At 45.1% G+C, this 12288-nt stretch overlaps 1 protein-coding gene across 1 annotated transcript in view; it reads left to right on the forward strand.

Annotated features, from left to right (window-relative positions):
- Positions 1-12288, forward strand: part of INSR (insulin receptor) — a 97201-nt gene that overhangs the window by 41126 nt on the left and 43787 nt on the right. The window contains exons 3-5 of the mRNA XM_066604559.1: positions 8484-8805; positions 10180-10328; positions 11101-11245. Of these exons, the coding sequence (XP_066460656.1) occupies positions 8484-8805; positions 10180-10328; positions 11101-11245 (616 nt within the window). The remainder of the gene's footprint in view (positions 1-8483; positions 8806-10179; positions 10329-11100; positions 11246-12288) is intronic.

Raw genomic sequence — 12288 nt, forward strand, 5'->3', positions numbered from 1 at the left:
TCAGCAGGGTCCCCTGATATGCCCAAAGGTCCGACAGTTCAGACTGGCGGCCTGGAAGCTGAGCGGGTAAAATACCTGAGCCAGGGCCTATCAGGGAGGGTGACCACTACTTTATGTGAGAGCCTCAAAAAATCCACCAGAAATATATACTCTAGGGTGTGGGATACTTTCTCTAGGTGGTTGGGGCATAGTATACATGACCTCCAACAGCCCTACATTAACAAGATATTGGAGTTCCTACAGGATGGATTGGACATGGGGCTAAGACCTGGTACCCTTAAGGTCCAGGTGGCCGCCCTTGGGGCCTTCTTTGACTTCCCCTTAGGCGACCATAGGCTAGTTAAGAAATTTCTGAAAGGGGCAGTTAGACTCCACCCCTTTATAAGGGAAACCATGCCCCCATGGGACCTGAACCTTGTTTTGCGGGCCCTCTGCGCACACCCCTTTGAGCCCCTGGAAGATCTATCAGTGAAGATCCTCTCCTATAAGGTTGCCTTTCTAGTTGCCATCACATCCGCCAGACGGATCGGGGAGATCCAATCCCTCTCTATTAGGACCCCGTACATGACCACCTTCCCAGATAAAATAGAGTTCAGGCCTGACCCCTTTTTCCAACCGAAAGTTCTCAGACTTCCACAGAGAACAGCGAATAGTACTTCCCTCCTTCTGCCAGGAACCCCGTAACACCACGGAGCAGAGGTTCCATAATCTAGATGTTAGACGGGCAGTCCTGAAGTATTTGGAGGTTACACATTCCTTCAGGAAGTCTAACAATCCCTTTATTCAATTTCCGGGTCCACGCAGAGGAGGGGCCGCTACTAAGGACTCCTTAGCGCGTTGGGTCAGGAGGGCCATAGAAGAGGCGTACAGATCCCAGGGGATCCCACTCCTGGGCAACGTTAGAGCCCATTCCACTAGGGCGGTCGCCTGTTCCTGGGCGGAGAGAGCCCAGGCGACAACCGACCAGATCTGCAGGGCCGCCACATGGTCGAGCACTCATACCTTCACTAAACACTATCGCCTGGACCTGGGGGCCAGCCGTGATATGGCCTTTGGGCGGAAGATGCTACAGGCAGTGGTCCCTCCCTAAAGCCCTCGGTTGTTGGCACTTCTCCAGGTGTATGCTGTCAGGATGACGAGGGGAAGACAGGAATTAGGTTTAACTGTTAATTCCTTTTCTTGAAGTCATCCTGACAGCATAGGGGCTTTTCCCTCCCCTTGAGTTATTTTTACGTGAAGTAACGTATTGTACTATGGTTTCTGTATTAAAAATGATTGGTTAAGCAAAGCCGGGTCACTGTAGTTATTTGGTACACACTGGTGAGCCGGTGGTGGGAGTTACCTTTTGTATTTTCCGCTTCCTGTCCCACCAGGTGTCCAGCGGACAACCTCCAGGTGTATGCTGTCAGGATGACTTCAAGAAAAGGAATTAACAGGTAGGACCTAATTCCTGCCTTTTCTTTTAGGATTTAGATTTTTTTATAATAGATATGACAAAAGGGGGTCGATTTTTAAACTTAGGTTTTTTTTGTTTTCTTTACAATAAAATCTATTAATCTTATTTTTACTTTTTTCTTAAAACCTTTTAAGAAGAAAAAATGTTTTAAATGTACAAAAATGGCAAAACACAAAAAAACTGTATAAACTTGGTATCGCCGGAATCGTATTGACTCAAAGACTCTTATCACATTATTTATTCTGCAAATGGCAGAATTTATTTTTTTCCCCCAATCTCCCTACAATTTTTTTTGCAAAAGTTATATATACCCAAAAATGATGCCATCAAAAAAATACAACTTGTCCTGCAAAAAAAAAAGACCTAATATGGCCGTGTCAATGGAAAAAATGAAAAAGTTGTGGCTCTTGGAACGCAACTGGAAAATTAGTTGAAATTAAATGATTGGCTCATTTAAAAAACCTTCCCTGGTGGGTCTGACAGGGGGGTAAGAAACCCGCCACTGAAAGGGTTAAAGCCCCTGATCTGCATTTCGTGGTCCAGATTTCCCCCCCCTCCGCCTTCCCTACAATGATATCGCAGGGTGCTAATCAGTTATTATGGCAGCCCAGGGCCTCCTAAAGGTCCCCTGGGCTGCCATGAATGTCTTGATATATAATGCATTCTGACAGGCAGTCTAATACAATACTATGGTATTGCCTTGTAGTATATGAGCGGGCAAACGATTGCAGGTTTAAGAAGTTCCCTATGGGGACTACAAAAACATGTAAAGAGAAGAGTATTTACAAGGAAAAAAAACCCTCCAATACTAAAAATATGAAAACCTATTTTGATATCACTGAATACTTAAAAGTCTAATCTATCAAAGTAATGCTTTTTTTTGGTCCTGAACAGTGAACATGATTCAAAGAGGCACAATTCTGATGTTTGTGTATTTATTTCTCATCCTGTCTCAAAGTAACATTTTTTTTTTTCTGTTTATAAAAAGCGAACAAAATGTTATGTACTCTTGTTAGGCCGCCTGCAGACGGCCGGGTTGGATCCGGCGAATTCTCGCCGAGGACCTGAGCGTTTAAGTTAACGTAATCCTATGCAGGCTTCCAGCGGCGGAAATCCCGCTGCGGAATTTCTGCCCGTCTGCAGGCATCCTTACCAATAGAAATCACAGGTTGTCCCCCAGAAATGGAGCCCTCGCACAGCATCCTCGATGTTATGACTGTCAGAAGAGGAAGAAAGTGTTTCCTGTTCAATTTAGAGTAGTGCTAGTTAAAGGGGTTGTCTCGTGAAATCAAGTGGGGTTCAGCACTTCTGTATGGCCATATTAATGCACTTTGTAATATACATTGTGCATTAAATATGAGCCATGCAGAAGTTATTCACTTACCTGCTCCGTTGCTAGCGTCCCCGTCGCCATGGATCCGTCTAAATTCCCTGTCTTCCGGCGTTTTTAGACGCGCTTGCGCAGTCCGGTCTTCTCCCTGGTGAATGGGGCCGCTCGTGCCGGAGAGCTGGTCCTCGTAGCTCCGCCCCGTCACGTGTGCCGATTCCAGCCAATCAGGAGGCTGGAATCGGCAATGGACTGCACAGAGCCCACGGTGCACCATGGGAGAAGACCCGCGGTGCATCGTGGGTGAAGATCCCGGCGGCCATCTTGGTAAAGGAAGAAAGTCGTCGCCGCAGCGCGGGGATTCGGGTAAGTAATAAACTTTTTTTTTTTTAACCCATCCCTTGGATTTGTCTCGCGCCGAACGGGGGGGCCTATTGAATAAAAAAAAAAACCCTTTCGGCGCGAGACAACCCCTTTAAGGGCCATTTTACATGGGACCATTATCATTTGAAAACCTTGTTAGATTGCTAAGATAAGGTCCCCTAGTGCAATCACAGAGTCATGATGACTCTTCGGGTGACATTTTCTTGGCAGACTGCTTTTGCAGGGTAGCTTGCCATTGCCTTCCCCAGTCAAATTTTACCCCCCAGCAAGCTCATTTTACCAACCTCGGAAGGATGGAAGTTTGCATCAACCTTGAGCAGGCTCCCTGAACCACATGGGGATTGAACCAGCTTGTGAGTGAGAGCTAAGGACTGCATTTCCGCTGCCATAGCACTCTGCGCCACACTTCGTCAAACTTCGCACAATTATTGGCTGCCTTTACACTGAAGGAATGCCAGATAAGAATTTCTTAACTTCTCGTTCGTTTTATGCAGGTATAAAAATAATCGTTTGCACGTCTTTGCATGTGACGAGCGATTGTCTAGTCATTCACATTCATCTACCTGTATAAACAGGCTGCGCGAGCGAACTCTTATCAGCGTACATTTGTGTGAACGACTTATCGATCACCGTAAAAGTAGCCCAAGGCCGGCTTCACACAAGCGTTTGCATATTTGCGCGCATGTGCGTAGCTTTTTTGTGGAACAAGCGCTGCTTTTTTTTTGTACGCTCATCAGCGTATCTTACTGTAATTTTTGCACTCAAGGCATGTTCACTTGCACGTGCACCCCCCACCCCCACCCCCCATTGACCTCTGTGGACCTTTGGTGTACAAATATGCAGAAAAATAGAATATGTGCCATTCTATTTTATTTTTTTGTGCAACCAAGATACGGAAATGTGAATGAACTAATGAAAATCAATGGATTCTATTCATTGCGTATTGCGTTGGTAAATATGTCCGTGAGCAGCCGGCCTCTGGACACCCTCACACACCGCTTTCTTTAAGCGTTTTAAAGAGGTTGTCCCGCGCCGAAACGGGTTTTTTATTTTTTTCAAACCCCCCCCGTTTGGCGCGAGACAACCCCGATGCAGGGGTTAAAAAAGAACACCGGAGAGTGCTTACCTAAATCCCCGCGCTCCGGTGACTTCTTACTTACCTGCTGAAGATGGCCGCTGGGATCTTCACCCTCGGTGGACCGCAGGGCTTCTGTGCGGTCCATTGCCGATTCCAGCCTCCTGATTGGCTGGAATCGGCACGTGATGGGGCGGAGCTACAAGGAGCCGGCATCCTGCACGAGCGGCTCCATTGAGGAAAGAAGAAGACCCGGACTGCGCACGCGCGGCTAATTTGGCCATTAGACGGCGAAAATTAGTCGGCTCCATGGAAACGAGGACGCTAGCAACGGAGCAGGTAAGTGAATAACTTCTTATAACTTCTGTATGGCTCATAATTGATGCACAATGTACATTACAAAGTGCATTAATATGGCCATACAGAAGTGTATAGACCCACTTGCTGCTGCGGGACAACCCCTTTAAACGCAGCACTAAACACTGTAAAAACACCTTCATTGATTTCAATGGAGCTTCTCGGATGAGCGTTTGAAGACGTTTTTGACACCGCCTTTTTTCAAGCGCGGTCTTTTCTATTTTCAAACGTTTCAGCGTTTTCAAACGCGATGCGCCGCCAATTGTAATGAATGGGGATAGTTTTCAGTACTGTCAAACGCGTGTCAAAATCGCAGTATTGAAAAATGCTGCATTTTCCCAAGCGCCTGTGTGAGTGGCCTTAGGTTGCTCTCACATGCATGCAGATAAACGCCACTTGTCATCACTGTATTTTACTGCGATTTCGAGCTGTGGTTTCGAACGCATGGTACAGCGTTTGATAGCGCTTTCGAACGCAAACCAATACCGTAATAGATGATGAGGTGCGTTAGAAAACGCAGGAACAAAAAACAGACAGCACTTGAAAATCGCAGCGGTAGAAATGCTGCGTTCGAGCTCAGGTCTGCAAGGCCCCATTTGAAATCAATGGGAGAGTTGTACTGCAATTAGCGTGTCGTTCGTGACACCGTGCTAATCCCTGCCAACAGCGGCTGGTGTGAGCGGCGTTAGACGTTGGTTTTCAGCACTTAATTGTGCTTTGTGATGAGTAGTAAAGATATGGACCGTTTGTTCGTAGAACATATTGTCATTGGGATTGTCAAATATGGTCATATATGCACAAAAGAAAAAAAAATTGTGATTGACAAATCTATCCACATGTTAGAAGTCGTACAGTTTGTGCCGGTTCTGTTAATTTAGGATAATATACGCTAATTATCGCCCCCAGATCCAACGTATGTGTCATGACATCCATCGCTTTACATATAACTATATAGTCCCTCACGAGGAATTTGCTGCAATTTCCGTCTGTTTAACCTTTTTCTATATTGTGACTGTATAGAAGATACGAGACAAGTGTCTGCGGTTGTGTTCCTTTCCTCCCACAATATATATATATTCTAGCCCTGCGCAGTGCCTCCTCCTAATCCATGGTGTTGCTTCATTCCCCTGCAGCAAGCTACACAAACACTTCCCCATTCACTTCCTAGCCGCACCCAGCATGGGAAGGGTTATTCCTGTAGTGTATAGTTCCTTTTTACCCAAGCACATCAAGGGTTTCTTCGGTAGGGCGAAAGCTCTGGAAGAGAAGAGGGCAGATCCCAGGCTGGGCTGTTTCCAGCCGCCTTGTGATTGGTGAAGTATAAGGGCGGCACTTGGGTAGATGCGGAGTCCTGGAATGGAGCGAGCCTGGATCTGGAGGGGGATGAACGCAGCGCTGTGACCTTATCTGCTTATGTACTCATGCAGATGTGCCTTGTCAGCACTGCCCGAGGCTTTGTCCGTAAACACCTCTGATTGTAGATTTTACAGAGTTCTGGCTGTAGACATTCCCGGTATTACAGGAAAACCTGCTGAATACCTATTTTTGCTATTTCTAATTAAACACACATTCTCCTGCCTTTGCACATATGTGAAGGTCTCATCACTTCGGAAGTTTCTCTGCTACTGTGCCCTTCAGTAATGATACATTTGCTTCCACTTCCTCTTTGTTTGTTGTTGGACTTGACCACAAGCGACCCCCGCAGCAGTCGGAATGGTCAGCGCGGGGACTTTTCTAGTGGACTACAACATTTTGGATATGGCTGCCATACAATCACGATTAAAACACGTTGTCAGGACCATTAGTGCGTCCGCTTCCTTCCTGCTTTCACCTTGACAGTTGTTGTACTCACTACTGCTAAGGGTCCTACAGAAAGCCACACTGCAAAAGGGAAGCTAGAACTGAAGCCAGATACGAAAAATGGGAAACCCTATGAAGCTGCACCCTCCAATAAGAGGTGTCGTTGAAAGAAACCCAGCCGGACCAGATTTATTTTTTTGACTCATCTGAACGTCGGCGGATGTCCATTCAGAAATAAATGCTTTGGCACAACGGCATTACCAACTATCGCTGGAATTGTTTGGCGCCAGTATTTGCAAATTTTTGCACACTTTTTTTTTTTTTGCAAAATCTGCGCATTTTCTCTCTTCTGGGCGGAAATAGTTGCAAGGGATGTGCATCATTTTTAAAGAACTGCAGGCATAAATTTCACTTAAATTTATTAAGATGTTCACAATTTCATAAGCCCTTAACCATGCATGACTAAAGAAGTAGGGGGTGGGGAGGTAATGCTGAACAGTATGGCCAGACATCTGCGCCCAACTTTGTATATAACGTGGTACTATAAGCTTGAGCCTGGCTTACTTTGACCTGTATATATATATTTTTTCTGTGTAAGGGTCTGTTTTTAGACCTGCCAAATTTTTTCGTTTGGTCTCACGCAGCCTGTCTATACAGCAGATGCGTCGTTGGCTCGTTCGAATGAGAAATCGTTCAGTTGCTCACATTCGCTGTATCAGTGAGAACGACCGAACAATCAGTATTTCAAACCGAACCATTGGTGATCGAGCCAACAGTGTTTTCTATGCTGCATACAATGAACGTTGAGCGAAAAGCAAACTATTTATTGTTCGTCTGATTGTTAGTCGTGTTTACACTGAAAAATTGTTCACTTTCTCTCTTTTGAACGTTTTTGTTGAACAGTCATTTCATGTAAAAGGGCCGTAAGTTATCGGGCTGTTTCTTATTCAGTGGATGACGTTATCTCTTACATCCGTACGACTGCAATATGAAAATGTAACTAACTAGGTTTTATAAAGCATGTAGTTTAGGCCTCATGTCCACGGGCAAAATAAGAATTAAAATCCGCAGCAGATTTTAACTCTTCTCCCGCCCGCGGATCCGCACCCCATAGGGATGCATTGACCACCCGCAGGTAGATAAATACCCGCGGATGGTCAATAAAAGGGATTTTTTAAAAAATGGAGCATGAAAAAATCCGGACCATGCTCCATTTTCATGCGGGTCTCCCGAGGGGACGGCTCCCGCGGGCTTCTATTGAAGCCTATGGAAGCCGTCCGGATCCGCGGGAGACCTAAAATAGGAATTTAAAAGAATTTACCCATCCGGAGCGGGCGGGAAGGTCTTCTCTTCCTCACGGCCGCATCTTTCTTGCTTCGGCTCGGCGGATGTGCCCGGCGCATGCGCGCGGCACGTCGGTGACGTGCCGCAGCCGTGATGAGTTCATCCGCCGGCCGAAAAAGAAGATCCGGCCGTGAGGAAGAGAAGACTTTCCCCGCCCGCTACGGACGGGTAAATTCTTTTAAATTCCTATTTTCAGCGCTCATGTCCGCGGGGCAGGAGGGACCCGCTGCAGATTCTCCATGTAGAATCCATAGCGGGCCTGATTTTCCCCGTGGACATGAGGCCTTAAGCTTTCTCTGCATTTGGCCTCATGTCCACTGGCGGGAGCCCCCAGCGGAATCCGACCCTGCCAGTGGCCGAGGAATCTGCGTACCTGTCCGGTGGTTCTTTTTTCTGTACTGCGGATGCGAGTGGAAGTGCTGGAAGGTGCAGTACAATTTTTTTTTATTTTTAAAAAGCTCCTGCTTTGCCGCGGATCGGACGGCTTCCATTGACATGGAAGCCATCCGCACTAGAATGGAGCATGCTGTGATTTGTTTTCCGCACTCCGGAAAGCAAATCTGCATGTGTAAATTCAAGTTCGGACGCCCATGGTTCCCTATGGGCAGCTTGAACTAGGGATCTTCCGTGCTGGTGCCCCTGTGCGGATTCCGCAATTCAAATCTGCCCGTGGACATCGGCCTTATTGTATATCTAAATAGGGACCTTTCTATGAACTAATTTTTTTGTTTCTTTGTTAGTTTGCCCAGCTGCATGTAAATACCATGGCTGTACGTCCGATGACCAGTGTTGTCACAGCGAGTGCCTTGGGAGCTGCATGGAACCAAGCGATCCAACTAAATGTGTGGCATGTCGTAATTACCTTCATGAGGGGAAATGTGTTGAGTCTTGCCCACTGGGCTCATATGGCTTGCTAGGATGGCGTTGCATCAGTTTCAATGAATGCCAAGCACTTCACAATAAGTGTCAGAATTCAACGGATAGCTCCTGTCCCCGGTATGTCATTCACAAGGGGGAGTGCATATCAGAATGTCCGTCTGGATATACCACTAACTCCACTACGTAAGTAATTCTCTGCATTTTCTCTTTCGGATCGGCACCTCTTCTGAGGTCAAGGGTGTGTAATACGCTGTATTATGTTTAGTGCAGGACCCTGAAGTTTCACTCTTGAGACAGGGATTTTAATTGAAGGGTATCTGCAAGATTCTCTTTTAAAGAGGCTTGAAAAATAAGCCCTTCCCTTAAAAAAAAATAAAAAATTACCTAACAGACGCTGTCTGCTCCACCGCACTTATCCTCCCGAAGCTTGTCACACTTGTTTGTAGTCTTCAGCCGCCGCTTCCTGGTCAGGACAGGGATGGGCTGAGCTGCGGTGCTCGAGAACCAATCAATGCAGCGCTTGATGAACCAATCCGAGCCAGCGCTTCCTGGAAGTGGGATTTATGAACCCCCTGACCAGGAAGCGGCGGCTGAGCTTTGGTAGGAGACGTGTGGTAGAGCGGATAGCGCCTGTTAGGTAATGCATTTTTTGTTGTGGGTTTTCTTTTTTTTTATGCAGCTAGGGCTTATTTTAGAGACAAACTGTAGGTATTCCTATGGTAAAAGTTACACCGCACGAAAACAGCGATTTTGTGCGATGCAACACCAAGGAAGGCTCCATAGGTAAACATGGGCTACAAAATATTGCAAATCGCAGCAATATAAAGCATGCCACTTTTTTTTTTTTTCTTCTCACAATGTAGCAGCCTACAAAACATTGCTGATGTGAAGGAACTCATTGGAAAGCACGGGCTTCACATACATATCGCGAGAAACTCGTGTGATTTTTGTCGCCCGTGTGAAAGTGGCCTGACTCTGTTGGATGATAAATCTGGCGTATCTTTAGACGGTCTAGTGTAAATTTGTACCTAGCTTTGGTTGCACCAGAAATGTCTGCACAATTAGTGGCGCATAATGTTTCGTTTAACCCTTTCCAATCCACTGTCTGACGTCTGAAGACATTCTGAGTTAAGGCTGTACAGCTCCGATGTTGGAAGACGTCCGTCGGGGTTCTTTTACTGTATATTGCCAGCCCCTCTGCTGTCGGAGCCTATCCAACGTGTCACCTCATGCAGTACTGGCTTCAGCCAGCAGATAGCGCTGTTGTACAACGACAGAAAAAGAGTAAGCCCGGAAAACCAGAATAGAAATTGGATTGGAAAGGGTTAAGGGTCTAAAAACACATTGTAAATGTGGTGCAAATGATGTAAATGTAAGACGGTTTTCTGATGCAATTTGTGCCAGTAAACTGTCAAACTTCCAATGTTAAAATCTGCCCCAGTATGAGTTGCAGAATTTTGTTTTGAAAACTTGAATATATGTCAGTATTCCATTTCAGTCCATATGATCGATACTTCTACAAGCCTGTATAATCTGTCTACTTTTTTATTCCTGCAGTCTGACCTGTGAACCGTGTGAAGGACCCTGTCCAAAGATTTGTGTAGTGAAAGAAAAAGAGAAAGTTATAGATTCTGTCACTTCTGCCCAAGATCTCAAAGGATGCACAGTCATCAGCGGGAGTCTCGCCATTATTATCCGGGGTGGCAGTGAGTATTGCAGCCTTCTAGAATAGTTATTACTGGATTAAATACGAGAAAATGCAGCAGATTGCATGAATTATCTAAAACTAAAGACTACAGACAGTGGTGTTTACAAATGAATTTCAGACTTTTTAAATCGATCTGTTACTTTCTGACGGATAGCTTGAAATTGGAGCTTTCCTTAGCAGACGGTATATAATGAAATTGCCTTTTATTTCTGCAAAGCAGCTACCTATATCTTAGTTATATTTTACCGCCTGTTATGGTGCATTTCACACAATTTTCTGTTTGGAAAGTACTGAAAAAGAAATAAATCGTAGTAGGGAAGCACAAATTTATAACCTTTCACAAAGATTCTCTTCTCATTAGTAATAAAAAGCCATATGGTATTTTAATTCTAGTGATTGACCAACGCTATGCAGAAGCATCAACCCTGTGGTGTGAATATTGGTCCTTATCTCAGGAAGAGATGCGATAGCATCTGCAGAAGGGAGAAAAAAAACAGATCAATCATATCCTGTTCTGCCAGGAACAGCCCCGGACCCAGGAGATCAGCGACGGATTCACTGCTAATAGTTATTTAATGTATACAGAGGCCTTACTTATTGCTCCAGCCTATAGCTTTATGATACGAAAGAGAATCTACTTGATGTTCATTGCTAATAACACTACAATAGAAGCATCACCAGTGTTGTATGTCCTTTTTTAATATTTTTCCTGCATGTATAAATGAACATTCATCTAATATTTTATCTATATTTTGATTTTGTGCCTACAGATAATATTGCCGCTGAATTGGAAGCGAATCTTGGTCTAATCGAGGAAATTACTGGATATCTTAAGATCAGACGATCTTATGCTTTAGTGTCTCTATCATTTTTCCGGAAACTACGATTAATTCATGGAGAAACCCTTGAAGGAAAGTGAGTGTGCACTGATGGTCTATGGTGTTTAACCCATTCCCGCTCCAGGGTGTAAGTTTACTTCCTGGGAGCGGGGTACTTCCAGGAGATAGCGCGGGATCACATATGATCCCCCACTATCCCGCAGCGGGAGCCGGCTTTCAGTCAGCTGTCAGTCGCAGCCGGCGTCCCGCTGCAACAGCGGTGGGGGGGGCATCAGAGTTGCGCCCCCCGCTGTTAACCCCTTCCCTGCCGCGATCTAAGCTCCCTCTGTGTCTTCGGCCGACTCTTGCGATGTTATCGTGAGAGCCCGGCCTGTCACCATGGTAACAGGACGCCAGACACTGGCGTCCTGTGTTACCAGTGCCTGAGATCACTGTATAAGCGATAAGGCATGGCAGAGCAGTAGCTCTGCCATGCCTTATTACAGCGATCATCAGGGCTGTGGTGAAAGTCCCTTAGAGGGACACAAATGTTGTTGTAAAAAAAAACAAAAAAAAAAAAACAAAGATTAAAAAGAGTAAAAAACCCATTTTTTAATGCTTTTTCTCAGATTAGCAAAAAAAAGGTAAAAAAAAATAAATAAAACCCCACATATTTGGTATTGTCGCATCCGTAACAACGCGTACAATAAGTTGCACATGCTTTTGACTGTGCACGGAAAAAAGCGCAAAGAAAAAAAACCCCGCTAAAAAACTGAGGCAAAATGCTAATTTTTAGCATTTTGCCTCACTATAAACGCAATAAAAGTGATCAAAAAATTTCGTATGTACCCCAAAATGGTACCAAGAAAAACTACAGCTCGTCGCGCAAAAAATAAGCCCTCATATAGCTCCGTACATCAAAAAATAAAAGTTACAGGACTTTGAATGCAGCGATTTAGAAAAAAAAAGATTTCCAAAAAAAAGGGGTTTTATTGCAGAAAAGTGGAAAAACCTAAAAAAAAGTAAGAATTTTGGTATCTTTGTAACCATACCGGTCCGCCGAAAAAATGGAATGTCTCATTTATGCTGCATGATGAACGCTGTAAAAAAAAGATAAAAGAATCCATGGCAGAATTGATG

This window comes from Eleutherodactylus coqui, chromosome 5, assembly GCF_035609145.1.
Source record: "Eleutherodactylus coqui strain aEleCoq1 chromosome 5, aEleCoq1.hap1, whole genome shotgun sequence".
Taxonomy (NCBI): domain Eukaryota; kingdom Metazoa; phylum Chordata; class Amphibia; order Anura; family Eleutherodactylidae; genus Eleutherodactylus; species Eleutherodactylus coqui.